General features: G+C 30.1%; 1 protein-coding gene across 1 annotated transcript in view; it reads left to right on the forward strand.

Annotated features, from left to right (window-relative positions):
* Positions 1-227: 227 nt before the first annotated feature.
* The window catches only part of LOC126549565 (protein tipE), a 55077-nt gene continuing 28681 nt past the window's right edge, over positions 228-26623 (forward strand). The window contains exon 1 of the mRNA XM_050199086.1: positions 228-1458. Within this exon, the coding sequence (XP_050055043.1) occupies positions 656-1458 (803 nt within the window). The 5' untranslated portion in view covers positions 228-655. The remainder of the gene's footprint in view (positions 1459-26623) is intronic.

Genomic DNA, 26623 nt, shown 5'->3' on the forward strand with positions numbered 1-26623 from the left:
TACAATAAAATATAATAACCTGCTGTAGGCGGTGTACACGATTTCTGGTCACGCACGTGCGTCCGCCGCTATTGTAGTTTGGAAATTCGGGAGACGTATTTGGCGAGCGCGGGACGGCGGCGGACGGGCGGACGGGAGGTCGGTCGGAGCGGCGGCCCGTCGACGGGGCGTGCGTGTTGCGAACGCCCCGGCGAGCAGCAGACGGAGCGCTTTACGCCGGGCGACTCGCGGCGCGCCGTCAAAAGCACGTAACGCGCGCGACTCGTCAGTCAGTGTGTCGGCTAACGGCGGTACGGGAACACTCACCACAGCCTAACTCGCGGAAAACCCCGTCTCGCCGGTCCGTGTCTCGTCATCGGTCTATCGCGTCGTCGCCGCGCCCCCGTCGATCGGCACGCTGCTCACACGCCCGCGTCAGCAGCCACACGGGTCCCGAAAATCGGGATACGTACGTGCCCGACGACACAGGGAACCGGCCACCGGCGGCCACGGCGGGCGGTGTCGACGGCCGCCGGGCCGGTTATCCTCGTAAAAGTGGAGGAGACGTCGGCGACGGCGACGGCGGCTTTGGTGGCGGTGTTGCGGCGGGCGAACCGCACGTGACGCGGCGCCCGACTACGGTGGTCGGCTGCGGGGCGGCGCACCATGCGACGCGATGCGGTCCGCCAGCTCCGAACTGTTGCTGGACACCAAGCAGCAGCAACTCCGCAAGAAGAAGCTGCTGGAATTAGCGGCGGCCAAGAAGCAGAAACGAGGGGCGCCCAGGACCCTGCGGGAGAAGGTGTGGTTCTACTCGACCCTGTCGTTCGCCATGATCGCCGTCGGATCGGGTTCGGCGTTGTTGTTCCTGGTGCCGCTGTACGTGGACCCGGCCGTGTCAACTCTGCTGGCCGACTTCGTGCCGGAACCGGTGCAGTGCACCACGGTGCGCCGCGAACAGCTGGCCGGCCTGTACAACTGCACGTGGAGCTCGTGCCGGGAGGGTTGCACCAGCGACGTGTACAACTGCAGCCACATTTACGTGGAGTACCGGACGTCCGCCGGTGGAGTCAGTGGCGTCGGTGGCGGTGGCGGTGGCGTCCGGCTGGCGTCCGGTCGCGGCGGCGATGTGAGCGTGTCCCAGGCCGTGCTGCTGGTCAACATCAAGGGCTGCGGTTACCCGCCGGCCGTGGCCTGTTCCAATTTCACCAAGGCCTACGGCGTGCCGGGCGCCACGTTCCCGTGTCACTATTCCCGGCAGAACCACACGCTGGCCGTGGTCGACTACGACAAGCGGCAGCAGTACGCCGACATCGTCCACTACTTTGCCGTCCCGTTCGCCGTGTGCGTGGTCACGTCCATCGTGCTGTGCGTCATGCACTGCGACTGTCAGCAGGCCGCGGCCGCTGCCGCCGCACAGAACGCACTGCCGGAACCGTCCAGGAGTTCCGCGGGACACTCGCACACCGAGGGCTACAGGTATATATTATATTGTTGTCTCGTCGATAATAACGTAAAAAATATCTCTGAAAATTGCGATGATAATGTCCGAACGACGAGTTTAGAATAATATATAGTATTATAGTATTTTAAACGACGATGTTGTTTCAGGCGATTAGAATATTAGAATCCTTAGATTTGTATTAGGTCGATCGATAGATCGGTCAAAGTTTAACGAGTCGTTACTCTTCTCGAACTATATATTTCGATAATAACCGAATTATAACATTTGAATTTAACAAAACGTGAAACAATCCATTTGGGAACGGTAAAAACATTTGAATACGTCAATAATAATTGTCACTGACGTTAGCAAAATTGTACATCAAAAACAAAGCATTTTATACCGCACGTGCACTGCTTGCAGTATAGTACTTAATTTGAGATTACTGTATACCGTGCCAATTCCAAAAAAGCGTGACATCCGTTAACTGTACGGACAAAAGCTAGTTGAATAAACTCGAATGTAGTTTTAAGTTTTGACGAGCGTACTGAATATACTACAGCAATAACCGTATAGACTATAGAGAGAGAAAGTACTCTAAATTTAACGATCTGTGACAGTAACGTAGAGTTGGCGAGTCCGTCTTCTCGCAGGGCGTTCGAGTCTTTAAGACAATAACATAGAAAACCCCAACGGTACTTATAAGCAGAATGTGCAATGACTTACAGTACTAGACGTAAAACCATGTGGTTATATGCTTCAAAAATGTAATCATAATAAATTCATAATATTATGCATTAAAAATGTAGAAATATCTTTTATGGTCGTAACAACTTTTCAAAAAGAAACATGTATTTTCAGTTAATTTTTAAAAGTTTCATAAAAGTCAAAAATAAAACATCGTTGTTTAAAATATACTAATATATGATATTTTTATATGCCTCTGTACATAGTCAAGTGAAAGCTAAGTTAGTACTTGCATGTAAATTAATCGATAAGATAAATTTCCCTCAAACAAATGTTTATTCCGCATAGAATTAAAAATAATATACCATGTACATATTTAAAACATTTAAATCAATATAAATTTACAAAAATAACTTTGTTCCTGTAAAATTTCATACCTACTCGAGTTCAAATAAAGATAGTACTATATTTATAATCAGCGAATTAAAATTAAAATTATATAATTGTTTACAATATGTGCTTAATGTAAATAATAATAATAATAATTATATATAATATTTTATTTTTAATATTATACTTACGTAATAGTGGGTTTAAGTGAATTAATAATTCTATACTTAAATTTTTAGTAAGTACTAAAACATATTTGTATATTATATTCGTAAATCTGATAAGGAAATTTCAAATATCTACAAGTCTTAAACCCTGCGTGACTTAAATTTTTGAAATTGTTTGATATATTTAAATAAAACTCAAACGAATAGTTTCTGATTTGTTAAGCTTTATGAATTTACAGCGTTTAATAATACTTCTAATGGGTAAAAAGAATCTAATTATTTAAAAATAGTACAGTATACTATGCTATACTTACCGTCTATTGAGAAATTCAAAAATCAAACTTTCAATTTAATAAAAATGCATTATTGAAGTAAAAAAAAAATAGTGACGAGGTTATTAATTTTAGTGAATTATTTTCATATCATGTAAAAACACACATTGTTATGCATAAATTCAAAATAAACTTACGTGGATACGTAATTCCCAACTGAAATCAGTGTTCAAAAAAATATTTTCAAAATAAATTCATTGATTATTCGACAAATATGTTTACTTATACCTACTTGAGATTACACAAACACTGTTTAATAATAATATACGACTTAGGTGTTTTAATTCGGTGCTAATACTGTTTTTTTTTTTTAACGATAAATGGACGCATCAAATTACATTAAAAAATATTGACGATTGTATACGGTTTAACATGTTTAACATTAAAAATACGTAGTCGTCCTAAAGTTTTTGGCTCTGATACTCACGTAGTTGCACTTAAGTTTATCGACGACACGACTCACGAGGTCCTTATTCTTTGTCGGACGTCTTCTTCTGTAATTTATAATCGTAGTCTGTGTCTGAAAACGTATTCTAATACGACAGTAGCTTTTAATGTATTGTAAATTTGTACGCATTCCGTTTTTATCCACTTAAATAATTCGTGATAAACGATATTTGCTATTGATATGTATAAATTATTATAAATGTTAATATTATGTTAAGTATTGAATCAGTTAGTTTGTGAAATAACAAAAACTTGTATGCAATACATATGATTTACACTTAAACTAGTTATTTCATACATCCCCGTTACTCACACTGTTAATGTGTTGAATTGTACAGATAGTATACACTATATTGTTATTTACAGTCCAACATAATAATAAATCAGATAACACTGACGTCCTTGTTATCGGTGATGGCAATGTTCACACGTATATTGAATTATCATTATAAGATTATCGTTGTAAACGTATACGTAATCTGTGCATTTATTGTTTGAATATTAAAATGTTCAATGCAATTTCGAAGGCTTAAAGTTGAGTAATAGTTCAATAGTTAGACGGGTTCAATGTTTGTTCGTTTGTCTCCGATCTATCATTGCAATTAAAAGAAAAACACCTATATTCTATATTCTACCTTACATTAAAATCTGTAAAAACTGCTTAATCACTGCATTGAAAACTCATCAGAGTTATTTTAAGTGTACTTATACCAAAATATGTAATGCAAAAAGTTGTTAAAAAAAAAAAAGGTATTGTGCAATACTTAATACCACAATAGCTTTGCATAAATAGTTGATACAATTATAATTATTCGGTTTCAAATAAATTAAATATTATAATGTATTTTAAATTCAAATATACGAGTATTCTACACTTAAGCTGAAATCAAACTAAAATTGTATAGAAAAACTAGATATTATATGAAATAACTATTTAAAGTAAAATAAATAGTTTTTTCATATATTATTTTATACTTTAATTGACATTTGTAGGTAATTTATTAATTAGATAGTAGTTATTTCATAAAACAACAAAATTTAACACTTTAACAGAAATAATATAACAATAGTATAAATACTCCTTGTCATAATATCATAAAGACATTATTCTTGGATAATGTAATATATCATCGTATTATAAGAGGACGTTATAAATGTCCGGGATTAATTAGGTCATTTTTACAGAATTCTTAAATAATACGAAAATTATGTGATCAAAACCTGTTTAAATACGTATTTTAAAAGAAAAGTTTAAAAATGTGACCGTGTCAAAACCGTGCCCTAATTGGTTTGTTGTGTAATGGATACGAATTTATAAATGAAAAAAGTTTTGCAGAAACCTTCAACAACGCCATATCAAGCACATACTCATAATAATATAATGAATATAACTACCAAGTTTATGTCATAAATAAAATTTCATCTGTACAGATGATGATGTATCGTTTTTATTTTTTCAATAACCCAACTCTATAATAATATTGTACAAAAAACAAACTTAAAAATTAACAAATCTATTATATTAAATATACATATTATGTTATTAAAATAACAAAAACCGTGTACCCAATAGCAATACATAGCAATTAAAATTCTCTTCAAGTATTGATGCAAATGTGTATTATCAACTCAATAAAATCATGCCTTTTGAAAAAAAATTGAATTTCCACGTAGATATATTTAAAGAGTAACTTTAAAGTGGTAAGTAGTAGGTACACACTCGCATGATAATATATTATGTATTTATGCGCTTTTTTTTTTTTTTTTGTAAAATTCTGTTCAAAATGTTATTCAGTAAAAATGTTCCAAATCCTTAATATATGTATTTTTTATAAGTATTCTATTATAACAAAAATCGTTTTCACATACTATCAAAACGATAGCACGCGCCTATTTCCCAGGACGTCGAAATATATTATTATGAACACATCCAATTTTTCTATTTTTCGTAACTCTGATGTAGGTATGTTTTATGAAACATAATCATTTATTCGAAACTTTTCAAAGCTTACATCTCTGAAATTTAAGTATCGTATAGTAAACAAAAGAAATGATGATGAGATTCAGATTAATAAAAAATGAGTTAAATAAAATATAATCTGTTATTATTATTTTTGTTTTTAAAATCTTCCAGAAGGTGAATAAAATATTTTAATTTACTCACTATTTATATTCAGTTGATTCCAAACTTCAATAACTACAACGTGAAAAATATTATAAATCTAATTTACTACCTACTTACTTACTATATTATACGATTAAATTATCGCTAAAAATATTTACGTTCCAATTAAAAAAATAAAAAAATAAATAATAATAATAAATATTTATATACCTAATATAAACTGCGTGTGAACATTATTATTTGATTTAATCGACAAAAAAATATTATGTGTATACTATAACAGTAAAAGCAAATTTTAAAAGTATAAAAAAATTAATACAATATTATATGATTTATAAATTAATAGTCAACAATAAAATATTGTGTATGCTTAAATTGTATATTAATATCCACTCAATGCAAATACGCATATTTAATTCATGTATTTTCGTGGTTGAAATTTGATGACATATTTTATTTGCACTGTAGCTACATTATATAAAATAAATGGTGTTTACCTAATACTTTTTACAAATCACACAACCGTTTTATTTGATCTGAGTGAGATGAAAAACTTTCCTTTCGTAAACATCTTCTATATCAGCACAAGACGAGTGGATATAAATTAATAGTTGGAACACAAATATGTAAAAAATAAACAATCGATGGTCGCACACTCGTGATATTTGTTACATTTCACGTTGAATTTTTTTTCCTGTCAAAATCTCAAGTTGTTCAGCTCTGATAAAAGTTTTTAAATCATCGCAACGTGCACATGTCTACATAAACACTTTGCTCGCACACGTCATATATGATTAAAAAAAAAAAGGATTTGAGATACGGCTCGTTGCGTTTTTCACCGGCAAAACAGTAAGGCATGCAATAAAAAAAGCTGTGACACACATTTAATACACGTTTTTCATAGTTCTACAATAATAATATATAGAACATAGTTCTTCTCAACGGTTTGACACATAGTTGAAATCAGTAAAACGAATTTTAAACAAGTATAAAAGTGCTCAATTGAATACATTTTTTATTTTACACGGCCATATATTTTTATCATCATATATATAATTTATCGGGAGTAGGTAAGAATAGACATATTCGTATAATAATATCAATTTATGAGTTTTCTGCATCTGAAAACTGCGTTTTTCAATATATGGGTTGTCATCTGTCTCATACAATACAGCTATACCATACAAAATAGCTCCGTACATAATATTATATAATAATAATAATAATAATAATAAATGAATAATTGTTCAATTATTATTTCCAAAATCATATTCATTAGAATTCTGACGTTAGTTGAAATTACTCAAGTTACAATTTTTATTAAAAGATAAATAAATAAACCCACTATAGTGGCAAGGATTTAAACGTATGTGCCTGATTATCTAATGATTAAAGTGATTAACGCGCTCCAACTTAATTCCAACTTAGTGCTGTAATTATTTTACTCGGCATAATACCCCTAGGGTGAAGTGTTTTAATTTATTAATTTAAAACTAACACCAAAATACCATATCAATTCTAGTCTTGGAAAAACATGGCTTCTCACGCGCATTACAGAAAAACCAAACTGTGCAGAAGACTTTCACTATTTTTTTTTTCACAAAAATTAATTAATGTTTTTCCATTTTGAACTTGAATTGTACAATAATTAGTAAGCTATATAATATTTAAGCCGTAAATTGATTTTAATTCGAAATTTATAATATAGTGTATATTAATATGTATAGCTATTGAAGTAAAAAACATGTTCAAACTCGTAGAGTACAGTTGATATATCCATCACGCGTCTACTCTGCATATAGTACCTTTATAAAATTGTTTTCCATAATATATAATATTACGCAACGGAAAAAAAGAGGTTAAACTATTTATAACCTGTCATGACGTGACAGGGTTAAATGTGAAATTACGTGTTTACGTATTTTTTTTTTTTCATTAAACTGTTAACATGGCGATTATTATTATATCATATATCTAAAATAATTTTCTTTTGCGCCGACTATGCTATTATAAAATATGTATGAAGTATGTTTACAGCGTGAAGCGTTATTTATTCAACGTCAAGTCGGATATATTATTATATATATTACTCAGACTCAATATACTTAGCATAATATAATATTCAACTAAATACATTTCCAGTGAACAAACCGTCGAAGCTTGTTAAGGATAAAAAAAAAGTTGACGGTATAAAACGTGGTTCATAGTCCTCCCCCCCTTCATAATCTATATTCATATGCTTTGTATCGGTAAGTAGATCATTACGAGAGGTCAATTATAAATTCATATCGAGAATAATAAGTGAGCGAGTGAAACTTGAAATGATTTATCTCCACAACATTCGTAAACGATGTATTTCGTTCGTGCAGTACCTCTAGTTTACACGTACGTTTAATGTTTTAAAATTCGATAAATACGTTAAATGTGACACATACTAATAATAAATAATATTGTCGACGACGAAACAATAATAATTTTTAATTATTTCACACTAATATTACGCGTATAATAGATTATTTTAAAGCCGTCATGTGCTCTTTATCGGCGTACAATGTCTGCAGAAAAGGAAATAAAACGTACGTGCGCGTAAAAACAAGGTCGGTACATATTATATATAATATTATTGGCCCGGTAAACTATGTAGCCGAATCGATATCAATATGTATTATGCTGAATTTAAACTTTTTACGGACGAAAAAAAAGTTACTTCGAACAATGGTTAATTTAATGGAAACTATGTTTCGCATTACACTGCAGAACGAGTGTACGCGATTGATGCGCGTACGTACGTATTGTTTGAAATTGCTTATTTTCTCATACGTACATTTTATTTTTGAATACGTTTTATCTTTGTAATTATAATATCATATACATATACATTTCACTCACACACAAAATTTATTATACATTTATACCCTGTCAGTATTGATAAAATTTCATTTTCGTGTTTAATAAAAAATATATTTAGGCAACGTTTCGTGCAACACACGGCTATTTTATAATGACTTTGGAGAAATAAATAATATGATATGACCCAGTTCGACACTAATATATTATAATAATAATATCGTGTCAAATTTACGAATATATTATAATAATATAATGTTCAATCAGGATGCATACCTAATATATAGTTTTACTCTTTTAAACTACAATATTAGACTCGTTTGAAGGAACATAATAATACAAATAACAATAATCAAAAATATACTAGAAAGATCGATACGTATTATGTCGAATGTCATTATAAACTCATAAAGTCGAATACCGAGTGATATCTGCAATCTAGGCTGTATATTATTCCTTATTGTAGAAGATTAGGTTAGTTTAGTTCAAACATTTCCTTGTAAGACATTTCTGAAATAAATACATTTTTAAACTATATATTATCCTAAGATATTAAAATGTTTTTCTTTTTAATATAATATTGTATAAATTTTATATGAATATATGAGAAAAATTTGTAAATTTTGTATCAATTTTTTACATGTTTAGTTTGGTTTAAAACTTTAAAATTACTAAATTTCTACGCTTCAGAAAATGTACTCTTGTAATATTATCAACAACTATATACCTGAAATTTTAAAACCATACTAGAAGAGTAAATGGATTCATAACTCTTCTTTATTCCATTATTATAATTGTTTTATTATTATCTGGCTACTCATTTGGCTTATTAAATAAAAAAAACCCACTGGAAAGATAAACCTGCAGTATATTAAATAGTTACCTTAATTATTTATAAAGCTATATTAATAATTTATAACTATATTATACTGTATATAAATGTATAATGTATATAATATAAAATATTGTATACAATTTTATTACAATAAGTAAAATAATAAAGTTTCGTTATTTCAAATTTTTTTTTTAAAGAAAACATTATATTCATTGTGGTATAAAAACATTTTTGAAGTTTTTACCAGCTATATAATATACTATCATAATGGATATGGTACTCCACATTTTATATATATTTACACGCGAAAAAATACCATGGACACTTAACGTTTCCCTGAATAAATAATATAACAATAATACGAGCATATAATTATAAAAACATTTAAAACGAATATATATTTTCCATTCGTTTAGGTACGTATAATTTACTACATTAGTATGGATATAATAAGAATTGTAGTTATTTTAATTAAAATGTTTGCAACAAAAACTTAAATGAAAAGTTTAAAAAATCGATTAGTTAATGTCGGTATACTTATAGATTTAATTTTTAACATTAAATAATTTAAATAATTATAAAAGGATATATTATATTATATTATACACATTACACATAGATATTTATTTATTTAAATTATCTTTTATTTAGGAAATATAATTTCAGTTTATGATTTTTAAAATACATAATAATGTTTTATTTTTATAATATAGTAAAATATATAAACATTAATGTATAACTATATTTTTCGTTTCTTTTAAAAGCCAAAAGATAATTAAATTATAATATTTTACTACCCAGATAGTTTTATCATTTTTGTAATGATAATAATTTATTTATATCATATCTTCATTATAAAAGTGATATTTTAAGATAAATATCAATAGAATATCAAACAGTAGGACGTAAATACCTAAACACTTATTTTCTATAACTGTTCATAAATACTATAAATATCAATAAATTATCAAGATTTAAGTCGTGTCACTGATTACACTTATTTTGTCATAAATATGGCCAATTAAAACAGAATTATATAACCTATGTATCGTTGAGAATTACACTAGATCATGAAGATCATGTCATTTAAACCGCAAAGAATTAAAAAAATATATTTTTATTTAATGCCACTTACTATAAGGACAATATCGACGTTATTAACTGATAACATCGTTATATTATTATGTAACAAAACAATATTTTTTTACGAATTTCAGATAAAAATTAGACCCTCAGTCGAAACACATGTTTATGTCAACAAATGTCAGCCCTAAATACACTAGCTTATATCGTTATCGGTTCAATTTTGGTTTCCGTCCTACAGACGACTATTTCGGTTAAGTCGACAGAAAAAAATCGTAGATGAAAATAAAAAAGTTCACGCGTGCCGAATTTTATTTCATCCTTGGCCGTCGGCGTAACCAAGAGAACAATCTTGGGTTTTCTACGCGCGGTTCATGAGGATAAATTGCACATTCAAAACAAAAACCGTATTATCTTAAGTGTATCGCGCGTAATATCGTAATGTGTGTATACACACAGTGCGTTGCCCGCCAGCGTAATCGATACAAAGCACTATAGAGGCTTAGAATGCCGTTTCCTCAACACATACACACACAAATAATGCGTGTATATCGGAACATGTGTTTGGGCGGACGTCGTAGGATTTATGAGAAAATCTAGTGCCAAAAAATTAACATCGGCAGAGAGGAGATAATATAATAAAAATATATATATAAAAAAAAAGAACAAACAGCGAGGAAATTTAAATAACATGAAATCCACAGGTGGAACAATAAGGGAAATTTGTTTGCTGAAGAAAATATGTACAATGTCCCGTCGAAATATCTCATATTATATAATATATTTAATACATAATAATATTATAATATAGTGTCAGGGCGTAACGTAAATATTTGACAATGATTAAATTAACTAACTTGCTATACGTATAATAACTTCTTTCTTATCAAAACGATTTTATTTCTTAATTATATAATAATTAAATTAACATTAATATCATACAATTTTAATATCTACATTAGAAGAATAAAAATTATTAAATCTGTTAGTTTTGTTATTATGCTCTGTAAATTAAATTTAATGTTGTTCGACAACTGCAACGGTCTCGGCAAAGCGATCCAATTTTCCGTTATGTGAAACATATACACGTGAATATATTTCTATAAATATTTTATTCAGTGTAAGTCCATAAATTTAAATATCGTTCTGTATACGCGTACCTATATACGCGCACGAATGGCAAATCGCTAACATTTTATTTCGGTAATAATTTACAAACATTTATTATTTCGATATATATGTATATATATTTTTAACCATAGACTTTATAATAAATAACACACATAACCTAGCCTTCAATCGATGGGGGGAAGGAGTGAAGACGTGTGGTAAGAGGAGGAGGCGTATATAAAACGAGACATGTGACACTCCCCAATCGATAAAATGGGCTGTGTTGTTTGTGTGGTTTAATAATATTATATTGTAATGTATTGTAAATAAATTTATTATGTGTTATAAATTGTTTACACTGTACATGATGTGTTGTACAAATATGTTTATGAATATTTGAGGTAAAAAATAATCACACTTACGTCGACCCCTCACCCTCCTCGCCGAACTATAGCGAAAACTATTAATATCGTCAACAGGACTTTTTAAGCATATTTTATGAACTTTGTTTTATATAATTATATTATTATAACAAAGTAACGCGAGTTCAAATTTTCGTAATCCAGTACGTTGTTACAATCTTTATGACTGATGAATCAGAAACCTGTGTGTAGAATATATTAAAAAATAATAAATATTTCTAACTATCAACGTACGTTTAAAATTAATCAAATTTTCTGTTTAGGATATTTATTTGAACAATCCGGCATGAGAATCGTACCGATTGAAAACATACGCATTAAATTTATAAGATTCTGGCGAGAACAAATTCAAATGATGATAATAAAAATAAACTATAGTATATAATATTATGTTATGTGTAATATTAAAATCGATATTTTTGGTTGCAGCTCAACGATGATATGCTATATTATCGTCGTTATTAAGTTTTCACCTTTTTGTGTTGAATAAATTATGTTGTATTATAGTTTTGGGTACTACTCCTACTCTATTATATAATACACTTAATAATACACATGGTTACACGTGTAGCAGATTTTACAGCGATAATTACTTACTGTTTAATGTATATTGATATCAGACTCCAGCAGCGGTTATAGTGGCAGTTACGGCGGTGGTAGTAGTGGTGGGTAGGTTAGGTTAGGCGGTATACATATTATATGTATAATTTGGACCGTCGTGCGATTTATCGTTCCGGATCATTTCTGCAGGAAAACGTTAGTCTAAACGGTTGGTTTCCGGTGGTCGCGTTGTGATATTATCTGTTCTTCCGCGTCGGCCGGAACAACAAAGCAGTTTTCGTGCGCTGAAATATACCGTACAACATATATAATATAATATATTGTGCGCGCGCGATATATGTCGTCATTAACAAAACCCCGGTGCGAGTTTTCGACCCTCAGACACGAGGCGTGTATTAAGCGTAAATATACACACACACACACACACGGTCATATACTTATTGTAAAGAGCAGAGTTTTCCCGGCAACGCATTTTCCGTGTTTGCAAACACCTCAAACATATTGTTGCCGTCAGCCGATTTACAATAAACCTCGCTAAAACGAGATTAATAATAACAATTTCCATCGCCACAGTGCGCCGTCCGAATCCTAACCGTTACCCGGGGCAACCCGCGGCGAGACTAGAATCAACCAGCTCGCAACCAGCGATTTTAATCTTCCCGATTAAATCAGCGGCCACCACAGCATCTCACACATAACAGCACAATATAACGATTGCTGACGACGACCCACGTACGCGCTGCTGTAGGTTGACCTGCACCGATCCGCACCGAGACCGTACACAATGAATTTGAACGAACTCAAACCTGGTTTTTACAAATATAAATTCGAAAATGTTTACTACATATCTCCAATCGAGTAATTTTGTGACTATATAATGTCGTGGGTCAGCTGAATACTTTTTTTACAAACACTTATCTTTGAAATTTCACGAACTTTATATGTTTTAAATAACTATGAACGCGCAAAAATAAAAAAAAAATATATTGAAATACGATGAAATGAAAAATGTCTAAGGTATTTCTTTTAAGTGCACAAATATTATAACTTAACTGTAATTTAACGATGATAGGTACATATAGGTACATTGAATTTATCAATAAAAAGACTTAATCATTTGATAACTACTTCCAAAAAAGTGATAACTAATAATATACATAAAATTTAAATAATTGAATATTATCTTGCAGTAAATCGCATCTAATTAAAATATATAAATATTCAAAACTAATTTAAATAAAAATTGAAAAAGTTTGAATCCTAATAGTGAATTAAATTATGTTTTTAATACATACAATTCGGTTTCAAGTCATCGCGTGTACTGATACATTTATACATTTATGTGATGTGGAAATTAATGAACACGTAGATCTTTAGATCGTTAAAAGAATATTTATCTTCAGTAAACAAATAGGCTCATGCCTCGAGGTTTCAGATAATCGTTTAAAGAATTATTATTGATTTAATACGTCATTCCATAGTGCCATATAGGTATATTACGGAATAGAAGCTGCCGTTTTTAGGTGTGTTTATCATTTTTTTGGTAACACTTTTCCATTTAACGAAACTATCACAAGATTTCTGAGATGTTATTATTATTTATTATTTTTTTTTTTTTTACAAAAGTTATAAGACAACTTTAACTGCGATGCTGCAACACCTGGCACGCAATTTATGTTGAAATATATATCACTGATCAGATCTCGATATTCTTTTCAAGTTTGGCAGTTAAGTAGAAAAAAAAAAATACGCGACATGCTTTCACTAGTATCGTTTGATAATTTTGTATACCTGCGTATTCAACGGCTCGTAAAATTAATATTATTAATAAAAATATAATGTTATATTATTATAAAATGGTATGAGCTTTTAGGATAAGGCCGCGAGTTGGGTATCGCGTGTTTTGGCGAAGGCGTGATCGTCCTGCGCGGATACATCGTATATTATACGTACAATATTATTATATGGTACCAATATTCGCCTCGTCGACGTCACGCGTGTTCGGTTTTAGAACTCCGAGAGAGCTTTTAACCGTGTACTGCAATATTGTAAATAAACTTTAACGGACACGTTTAATTGTGAAAACGCGATCCGAAAATATACGTAATTTTCGCATTATCGTAATAAATATATTTACATTTATATCGGCTATACCTATATATTATAATATCATAATATCTAATGTATATTGAATGTCCACACAGAGACAATACATATAATAATGTTTATTATATTATGTAAGAGCTGCCACGCCCGTTGTCGTGATAAAACGTTTTATTTTTTTTCTCGAATTCGATATTATTATTATCGACATTGAATGGAAGTCTTATCCCTGTAACATCATAAGTATAGTAAACAATAAATTATATACTGCGTATTTGATATTTTTCGTATTGTATAAATATATTAAATAAATATTTTATAATAATAAATTTATAAAAAAACCTTTTTCCGAGATCAATCGTTTTATGCATAATAAAATAAAAGATATAATTACATCAATAAATTATTTTTAATATATTGATTTTTTAACCGTATTCGCTTACATGGATGTATATTGTATTATTCTTGCATATTTTCGTTTAACTCTGCGATTGACTGTTTTGCAAATTTTTGCTTCCTATACGGTATAGAGCTTAATATAGTTTGTACACTATTAGACTTAATACCATCGGAACAGTGAAAACAAAATCTAACTATTTAATTATCGTTACCCTCGGAATTAGGATTTAATCTCTCGGAGAACTGGCAATAATTGGCTAAATGTGTGTAACGCTGTTACCTACATATAAGTAATGTTTACATTATTTATAAATTAAAACACATCTGTCACAAAAATTAAATGTATCTTTTTTTATAAAATTAAATATGATTTTAATTTCAAAACAATAAAGAATATTATGTTTCACTTTTTTATAAATTTTATATTTTAGATAGATCCATTATTTTTTTAATGTTCACTATAGTAGATTTTACAATACATAGAAAAAGAAATTTGCAATTCAAAACTAAAATTAAAAAAAAAATAATTTATATAGTTTAAAAGTTAGATTAAAACATCAATTTCTTAATATTTAAACATCAAAATACCAATCGCTGGTTTAAAATATGATGTCAAATTTTAACTTTTAATTGAGTGCTATCTTCATATTAATCACGTATTGGATATCTTTCATCGAGTCTTGATATTCATTTTCTGGTGTCACTTGCAGTGAGTTTACATCGATTATTGGTCACAATTTATACTTATTTGTAAGCACATATTTTATTATTATTATTTTTTTTAATTAAATAATATTAATCTATTATAAACAATAATACCTCATCTAAAGCACATAAGGAAATAGTAGATCATATAATATAAGTCGTAGATATTTCAAAAGTCTTATATTAAGTACAATGTTAGGTATATAATATTATAAGAAACATTATTCAGCATGATGAGAATGTTTATTCAGACCAAATAATCTATGTGGTTATATTATTATATTATGACGTTTATTTATGTAACATAATCTAACAAAACATTATAAGTATGACATTTTGTAATATCTTACGACTTCTAACCAATATTTTAATACGTTTCAACGTAATATAACTTATAACTTACGTAATATATTTTTTTATGAACCTCTCATGTATAAAAAAAATATATAGCAGTGTTATTATTTTCTTGAAGAAATGATTATTATTATGCAACTTATAACTAGAGATAGTACTAACGTCTACAGCAGTATAGCTATACTTACTTGTATCCAATTTCAAAATTATTTTGTAACTAAATGCACGACTTTAATTAGTATAAATTACAACTATAGTAACCAGTTACGTCTAACCGAGGAACATTCTCATTTTTAACTATAATATGTGTATACTTTAATAACTACTCTATTCGCACGTCCTTAAAAAAAATTAAAATATTCATAATTTCACCATATAAGGAAATATTATTACCTAAACCGGTAAATAACTGGTGAATACACGATTATACACCACCCGTAACGACGGTGACGCTTAGTGGTGGTGAGGCGAACACTGTACATACAATAATAACAAGCGTAGGTAATTTCCTATTAAATTATATCAGACCGCAAATGATCGCAGCTACATAAAACGTAGTAAATATTTAAACGTCCGGTTACGCACTCTTGTCCCTGTTCAAATATGCATTTGTATTATATTACACGAGTCGGATACTCGCGTTAACAATAATTTCGTTGCAAAAACATAATAATAATGTATGACCTAGCCTAGAAAACGTACATTGTTGTATAATAATACCGTATATTTTATTATTATTTCTGTATATAATAATAGTCACAGTTCGCTACAAATTAATAACAACGTAGGAATACGCTCTGTTTTTAAAACAATAATAATATGATAATATCGTGTTCGTCCCACACATTTTTTTCTATCGCTTAATGTTTTGTGCAATTTCAAACGTCAAAAGGGACTGTAATTTTAGTATTTCTACCAAACCGAAAAGTCAAAATGTTTGCAATTAATTATAAATTCTCAATATTAGAATTTCGACAAATTCGTAACTTCGAGAAAATTTATTCTTCAATAGTCAATGATATATTACCATAAACTATTTTTTTTTGTGTTAGGACTACGAATGTGTATATAAATGTTGTTAAATCATCTATAGGTACACTATACACACTATACAGATAATAATATATTTACTTTTCGAACATTCAAACTAACTCTAAAATTGCATTCGGTAGCTGAAATATACATAATAACTGTATTATTTACTTATACGTTTTATATCACTTTAAATACCTGGAATAAATACTAAACAGCCCAGAATGTTTATTCAAGAAGCCATGTTATTATAATTTGTTTAATAATTAAACATTTCAATTATTGAAATGAATATTATTATTAAGCAATATTTTTGAACATCAGAGATGCACGACAGCAATGCACCTATTTTGCCTATTCAAGACGCCGTGTTACATTATTTGCCAAACACGTAAAAATACAAATCCCGCGTTTCCATAGGCTTCACTTTCAGTTAAACAATTGCAATAAAACTACAAAATACAAAATATTTATAATATAATATATTATATATCTATAATATTCATATTATATATTATTAACTAAGTTTAATACTTGAAAATTTTCACACGACAGATTGTAGATAATCAGGTATGTGTAATACAGAGTAATTTTATTATACTATATACGAAACATTCGCCCATAATTTATTATAATAATCAATAGATTTTGTATTTAAAAAAAAAACACATAGCTTAAATCTAATGAATAAATTAAGTAAATTATGTTTGCAAATATTTTTATAAGTGTTTTCAATATAGATTGTTTGTTTTGTATAGTATTAAAAAATGCATCTAAGGTAAATAATTGACAAAGACAATCTTAAATCTTAACTATTAAAAACGATTTATTTACCATTCAATTTTTTTTGTATTATAATTTAAAATCATAAATAAACGATGTAGAAGGCTATCTAATATAATGATCATAATAGTGTTACCGGCATATCTACCAACATAAGTTGATCACAAACCCATATAAATAACACGATTTATTATTTTTGTTTCATCAAATTATTTATCCAGGTGTATAAAATATTATTGATAAGTATAAAACTAATAACATATTTTTAGTTTGAAAACAATATTTATATGTTTGAATAAAAAAAAAGCTTTTACCTTTTATTAATAGCGAGAAGCAGTCTAAAATAATTTACCAGCCAAGCCACCATAAGTATTATTAAGTTGTGATTTTTTTTATTAATTTTAATAACATTTTGTTTCTGCTCAGACTTCAGATCACTTATTGTGAGTCTAGTGTTTTCATATATTCTTCTGCATTAATAATCGAACTTGCAATAAATAATTATTAGCGCACCTCATAACGTGATAATAAAATAAAAATATGCATAATATTAAATTATTGAAATTTGTACAATCAAAGTACTTAATAAAATCACCGTTTCACGAGAGCGTAGAAGAAATTTATTGTTTTACACAAAACATACAAACACCAATGACATTTCCACACAATTTAAAAATAATACTTTCTACTATCGTATCTCTCATTCGAACGTTTGGTGAACACAAACAACTATACATTTATGTATATAGTCACTGCAGTTATATTATATTAAATAAATGTATTGTCATACATTTATTTGTTTTCGTTGTTTTCGGTCGTTTGTATAAACAACGGTTTTTTTGTTAAAGCGTATAAAATGGCAGAGCACATTTCTTCAAATTATAACTTTTCACCAACTACCGTTCAGAATAAGTGTTGAAACAAAAGTTCACATGTCAAAGTTATTTTGTTGTAAATAATATAATAAAATAATTGTTTCTACTTATTTACGAGGTACATCGTTAAGTAATACTTCAACCCTGTATCAATATATAATTTAAGTGAAATCATATATTTATCAATGCCTATACTATACACTATACAGTATACACCACAAACTACTTCGTTATTTTCAAAAAATACTTATTATATAATATAATACAATAAGTGTATCTTATTCAATTCCGTTTCACTCAAAAGTAAATTGATTGTTTCGATTGTATGCGCGCAATAAATAATTAATTATTAAATAAGTCGCGTAAATAAATATGATTTTGATTTTTTACGAAACTTTTTCATTATTCTCAATATTCTGTTGACAGCAGTAGCTATCGCGAGGTCACACGCATACTTTGTACACTTTATTTTATGCAATGGTAGTGGTTTTCGAATAACATAATTGGAATTATTATTATTATTGTTAAACATTCTACCCACACATTTTCATCCCACCCGAATTGAAATAATAATAGGTGTAACACTATGTCTACGCAAAACGGTCGACGAACGTTGAATCCTGAAAATTTTCATGGACAAATTGTCGAGGGCCAGTTTAATATAATATTCTTTACACAGTTCGTATTATATTCATATTATGTTAATTAATGAACCCGTAGATATAGCATGCATTACCTACCTAAATAATTCTTTTTTCGATTCGTACACGTTTTTGTGTGTAATATACAATTACATATTATGTAAATTGATGCACTGTTCTGTATAGAATACACATGAATTCATGATATTATATCGGACCGAAACGCACGCAAGCACGCAAACTTACGCGCACGCACTGGACACAAATAATGCGACGCATATTGAAGTAAAATTAAATGTAGAAAATAGGTAACAATAGGAATAATCGAAGCTTTCGGTTTATTGGCTTATTTCAACGTCAATTTTCGGTAATATCCATTTTACTTCGGTATACAATTGTATTATTTTTTTTTTTTACCTGACATTCCGAAAATTGTTTAGCAGTGAAACATTATTTTACGTATTTTACATCTAAATAGTCACTATTACTCTACTCGAAGCATGATACCGAGAACATCGCCTAATTCAGCTGTAGTGGTTTTCAATGCAAGACTACACGATCTACCATGGCTATAAGGTGTGTGTTTACCACTTACCAGGTTTTATTGATTACCAATGATCCATATCCGCGTTTCTGGAAACTTCAACAGCAACAGGTATTTTACCTCTAGGATTCACTCACGACTTTCATCCGTCCTCTCCGTTTTCTGACGTTTTTAAATTTCTATTGCAGCTTCTCTTCAGTTTTTTTTTTCTGGAATGTGCTCACGTCGTATTGAAGAGCGAGGTCTAAATACCCTAATAAACATATGTTATTTCCTTATTACAAGTTTATATGAAAAATTGACGTTTAGCCCGTTTTAGCTTAGCTTTTAATATTAAAATGACTTAAACGTAGGAGTTACTAAATTTTTAATGGTTTGTTGTAGTTATAGGAGTTCTTTCGAAATTGTAATTTGAAATAAATAAAAATAAAAATAAAGTGAAACATAAACATTTCAAAATAATCGCAATTCACTCGAAAATATATCGAAAAAATACTTACAGTAAGCCACAGATAATAATAATATTGTCGGTTGTATTATCTTGCCTTCGAGAGGAAACCGATTCTGATCTATATAATATCTTGAAAAACGAGGATGATACAACAATAACAGCAGTTAAGATTTGCAGTCTAAAACATAGTTAACACCTAAATACGTCCTATTGTAACGATAAAGGTTTTTGCCACTTCCGTGAATACGTAGCACATATATATTGCACAAAAATATGAAAAGATATTATAAGAAAATAACGTTTAAAAGTATAAGATAAATAATAAATTGTATATAATATACATACATGTCTGTACACAGTGCGTGTGTTTGACGCGTACAATTTAAAACCCTTAACGTCGCGCTTGTATGACGTGTGTGTGTGTGTGTGTGTGTGTTGTCGCATTTCCGCACTTCTAACTGTCAGAGGCGATGTCAAATGCTTTTAACTCGGCACCGAGAAATGCAACGTACACACTGTCGCGTCACCTTTTATTTTCTACATTTCCTTCTCTATATATAGTGTTCTACGGGTCACACACTTCACTTTTTCAAAAAAACTACGGCTTTCGATTCGTCCTATGCCCCGCTGTCGACAAGGGATTGGATCCGCCACATCAACTGTCGTACATACGTAGGCTGCTGCTGTACGTTATAGTATATAGCTGTTTCCACCGTTTGACATAAATGCTCGACGAGTTTAATTCCACAGAGTATATTATTATTATACACGTATATATATAGTGATTATTTGCGGTCGGGAGACGCGGAAAATCCTATTAAATCTACGAAAACTCGGTCGAAAAACTTTCGTTGAGGTATATAATGTATAATGTATATATATATTTATATTTTACATCGCACGGTGGGCGAGAAAAATACACCGTTGACGTTTTCTCGGGGGACGGGAACGGCCTGCGTAGGCGGTACTCGCGGGATCTGGCGAATGACCATGTTGTAACCTTTGTACGTTGCAAAGCCGACGTTTTATTATTCTGTCGACCGTCACACGTGCATGTCTATAAAAATAATAATAATATTATATAGTATACACGAGTGTGCGTATACGCGTAGTAGCAGATACTGTGCAGCAGTTCATTTCATTATCTAAATTGACGTCTCGGCTCTAAAGAGTTCCGTATATTATACATCTATGGATATGTTCGTGACACGATAACATAATCTATAATATTATAAACGATAAAACGATTTCCGGGCGCCGAAAACAAGGAAGAAAAAAGAGTCGGAAAAATCGACACCGTCGTCGTTATCATCGCCGTCGTGTATATAACGACACTGGACTAGTTCCGGTCGTTACGGAGGAAAACATATAACAAGTAAAACAAAATAATACGATATACGAATAAATACGTGCACAATAAATAAATATATATACACCATTTCACATTTATATTATATATATATATATATATATTGTGGCAATAGTGGTATCGACGCGCGACGAAATCAATTTTTCTCTATCATGGGGGTGTCGGGCGATGGGTATGGGGGAGGTTATTATCTTTTTATATTTCCGGCAGAACTCGGTGATTTACGCCCGTCTACGAATATTGTATACAATATGACCTACACAGTACTCGTGTCGTACTGTTATTACTTATTAGTCATTAATATTATATTTCTCTTAACGAGGTGCTGTGGTTATCACCGTCTCCGAATGAGATGCTGGGGAGTTAAATTAGTTAGATTAAGTTAATTCATCAATATGTTTACAAAAAAACAGTAAAAAAGAGCTGGCTGTAATAACAAAAAAAAAAAAGCTTTAATAATAGTTATAAATAATAATAATAATAATAATAATAAAATAAAAGAACATCGTGGTATTCTTAAATATACTATAATCGAGTCTCAATAACTCAAAAACTTCGATAACTCGAATTAATTTTTACCTCTCTTGAAATTTAAGTTATTGAGATTCTGCTGTATGTATTATATATATTACTTATATTTTTAATATAATATAGAGTTCTCAAAGAGGGGAGAGGGTATAGGCAATATGTAAGCAAATAGACACCACCAGCTTCGTTATCGATCAAAATGTTTACATTTCAAAACACTAATTGTGAACAAACATTAAAATCTAATTATGTACATTTGATGGGAGAGGTAATCATTCGCTGAGTCCTCACATTCATATCGATACTGTTGATATGTTCCCACGCAGTTTTCGTTTTAAAAAAAAATATTCATTTTTACGCAGCTGTCAATACGTCAATACGTGTTATAGCTTGTAATTACTAAAAAGTGAAAATTAAAGAAAATAACATTGAAATAAATTATTTAAAATATAATAGTTATTACGGAAAGGTTCTTTAAAAAAACGAGACATTTTGAAGTGTAGAATATTTTTTTAAGTCTATTGACGACCGACAGTTTATTCGCACTTGTATTTTGGGATTTCATGTATAATAAGGCGCACGCACATCAATTACTGTATTTCGATAGTCGAGTTTATCGTTTAAACTACTCGATTTTGACACGTGTTATACATTTTTCATTTACAGCAAAAACACCTCTACAAAACGACTTTGCCACAGTATAACTGGTGCTGCACACATAGTTGTTGATACTGATACAGTACAGCAGTTAATATTGGATTTCTCAACGCGGTTTTAATAGATTCGTCGTAGAACGTAGACACGACGTTAAATCGACATTAAAAAAAATAATGTTTTATAATCATAATATAACATAATATCGTCATCCTGGTTTATAGCAAACCTTCAACGAAGTTATAGGTATATATGGTAGCAACAACGTTCAAAATGCTCACCACGTCTGTTATTTTTTTCAAAGTTTTCATGATTGACAATATTCCCTTGTCAACAATATATAACATATTTTATAAAAAATGAATACATCCAAATATATATATATATATTATTAAGTAAGATAGGTAGAGATAGAATAGAGAACTGAATGAAAAAAACTGCGGGAATCCGTTAACAATGGACGCAATTATGTGAACGATATATCATAAACTCATTGGGTCGATTCGATGTTTTCTCGTGACATAATGATATGTTTTTCTGACGCAATTGATATGGTTCCCGTAAAAATCAAAGTCATTTGTAACATCGTTAGCTGTAATCTAATCTACATCTCGTTGGAAACGTGAAATTTTATAGACCCGCCCCCTATATTTATATACATTACCATACCCGTTTACACACAGAACTTTGGTATATATTATTATTACCAGCTATATGTAAATTTATGTTACCGAAACGGCGAGTATTTCAAAAAGTTTTTTGACGAACGACATCCAATAGTGTTGTTTCTACTTACCAGCCACTTGCTATAACATTTAAATAAATGACGTCACCTTACAGATATTAATATATTATACAAATATCTTGTGATTACTTACTTTTCAACAGTCTGAAGACTGAAAATAGCTAGTTTAAAATAATTTATATTTATGAAAATATATTTAAATATACTCAATTTATTTTATTATTTTTATTTATTTCTACCTATTTTTAGATTAACTTTTTCGTAAATGAACATATTATATATTATATTGTTGGTAAACTTTGAAATAGTTTCTTTTCGATATGACTCAGGAACCTAATCTATTCTTGGAAAGGAGTGAGTAGAATTCTACAAGAGAATATAATAATTAATAATATAATATATAATATTAATATTAATAAATTAGTTTGTATAAAAACGCATTAAATACATACATTCGTATACGACCCTTATTGGTGCGGTTCAACTACGATCTCAATCGGTCATCGTAAAACCAATTTTTATAATAATACGAAGGGAAATTTTCCAATTAAAACTTCGGAATAATATTGGTATACATTATAATATAAATCCATAGTAGATAATTCTAATTCAGCACGATCATCATTATTATAACAATTACTGCGTATATCAACAACGAATAATTATCGCTGAATACTCGCGTATAATTGTTCACAGCTCGCCCACCTCGTAGTCGATAGTTTTGATTAAAATATACTTCAATATTATATAAATATTTTACTAGATAAAATATTCGAAAAGTCGAATAAATTGGATTGATAGGGTGGGATAGTTGACAGAGAAATAGAAAAAGAGAGAGAGAGAAATCTTTATTTCTATATAATATGCACATTATAATAACATCACGATGTTATGCAGCTTGTACAATTTTAGATTGCAAGAACACGCCACAAGTGAACGGTAGCTATTGATTTTTCTAGACGTTAGTCGTATATATGCTTTACGATGGAAGACGCACTCGATAAATTAAACGTATGGAATTTTGAGCTTATCAGACGGAGCTGAATCGTTTTTAATACATTTAAAAGTGATCAGATTGGAATCAATCGTTCCGTTATTCGCACTCTGGTGAACTTATGTATAAACGACAAGTGGCGACGCATTATATATGATATATAGGTATCATATTTTTACGAGTATGGCGTGTATTATTGCATAAAAATAAAGCTTACAAAGCTGCTATAATATTGACGAAATCGTGTCCAATAATAAATGTTCACGCACACGTCTAAAATGTAATAAAATAAAAAAAAAAACGAAAAATGCCAGACGGATCACTGTTCCGTTATTTGAATCGTGTGTACTGGGCGATGTGCTCGACAAATTAAGAGTACAATGAGATCGTCGAAATCCGGGACCTAAATACGTCATCTCGATCGCAGTCAGAAGAGTCGTTCCTATTATTTAAGGACTGTGAATAATACTACAATTAAATGAGTATCTGCCCTGGTGAAAAGAATTTATATTTATATTGTAATTATAAATAAAATACTTACCGTACTTTACTGAAACGTATGTCAGCAAGCAGAGTGTAAAAGTATTTCCATATTTTAACGAACTTATGATAATAGCCGCTACACTCACACATGTTGTTTCCATTTTATACTTACAACATAGCAAATTGAGTTACAGAAAAATACATATTTTGTGTTTTATTATTTCAGTTATTTGGGGTATCATAAAATGTGAAGAATTCTATGAATACTATTATAGAGTGCATATTGTAGGATTTAATTAAAATTTGAATTTTGAAGTTAGTTTTAAATATATATAAATTATATTATAACAAAAGTACAGATTTATATGTCATAAAAAAGTCAAAATAAATAAATATTAATGTCGTTTTTTTTTTTTTTTACTTAAATATATATAATAAAAATGTAATATTTAATAAAACATTGTTTATTCTATATTAATTTTGAAATTGTAGTTATATAAAATTAGAAATTTAAGTATTAAATAGAAAAACTAAAGTTCGAGCGAAAAAAGTCCTAGTCACTATTTAGTATTAATAAATTGTTTAGATGATATGGTGATATCAAAACCATGATATATACGATCTCATTAGTTATCTATTACGATATACTTATCAAAGATTGAACATCCCATAAAATAATGATAATTGTTGATATATCTGTTAAACAAAAAATATAATGGTACTATTTAAAACTATATTAACTTCAAAATACTCGAAAATATGTAAAAATGGTACTGACATACATTTTACTTTATTCCAAGTTCATTTCACGGCTCATTCGTAGTAAAAATTAAAAAATCTGTAATCACCCTAATTATTTTACTATTATTGTAGGTTCGTTTACAGTAAGTGGGTACCTATGTATTATTTTAAACAAAAAACTTTTTTGCTTAAATAGGTATCATAACTTTTAATTGGTAATTTAAATAGATTATTATGATTAATTTTATAATCTCCAGTGATATTTTTTCTCCCTTATTATTATATTATAATTATTAATTTATCGAGTGGTAATTACTGTTTACGTTGTAGCACGATATCAATCAAATTATTACGGTCGGTTTAATCCACTACGTGTATATTAATAATTATTATTATTCCCATATAAGACATATGATTTAATATAGTTCCCACCTATACAGAGTGTTTCGCCAAACATATTTACCCAGTTTATTTTTCTTCAATAATATATTTTCTTGAAACCAAATTTTTGGAATTTTTATATAGGTATATTCAATACATAAATAAATAAATATATATATATTTACAAATATACTTAAATACTTTATATATAATATAATATAATATATAAAATACCTATCATTTTCAATAATTTAGAGATCCAAACTTTTGTTTTATAAACAAGAATCCTAATCTTCTACCGTAAATTATTTAATGGATGATTAAAAAATTAAAAATTGAACTTTATATTCACAAAAGAATCAGGTATGATGGGTTTTTTATATGATATAGACTATAGACTATAGAGACTATG

Source organism: Aphis gossypii, chromosome 1 (assembly GCF_020184175.1).
Source record: "Aphis gossypii isolate Hap1 chromosome 1, ASM2018417v2, whole genome shotgun sequence".
Lineage (NCBI taxonomy): Eukaryota > Metazoa > Arthropoda > Insecta > Hemiptera > Aphididae > Aphis > Aphis gossypii.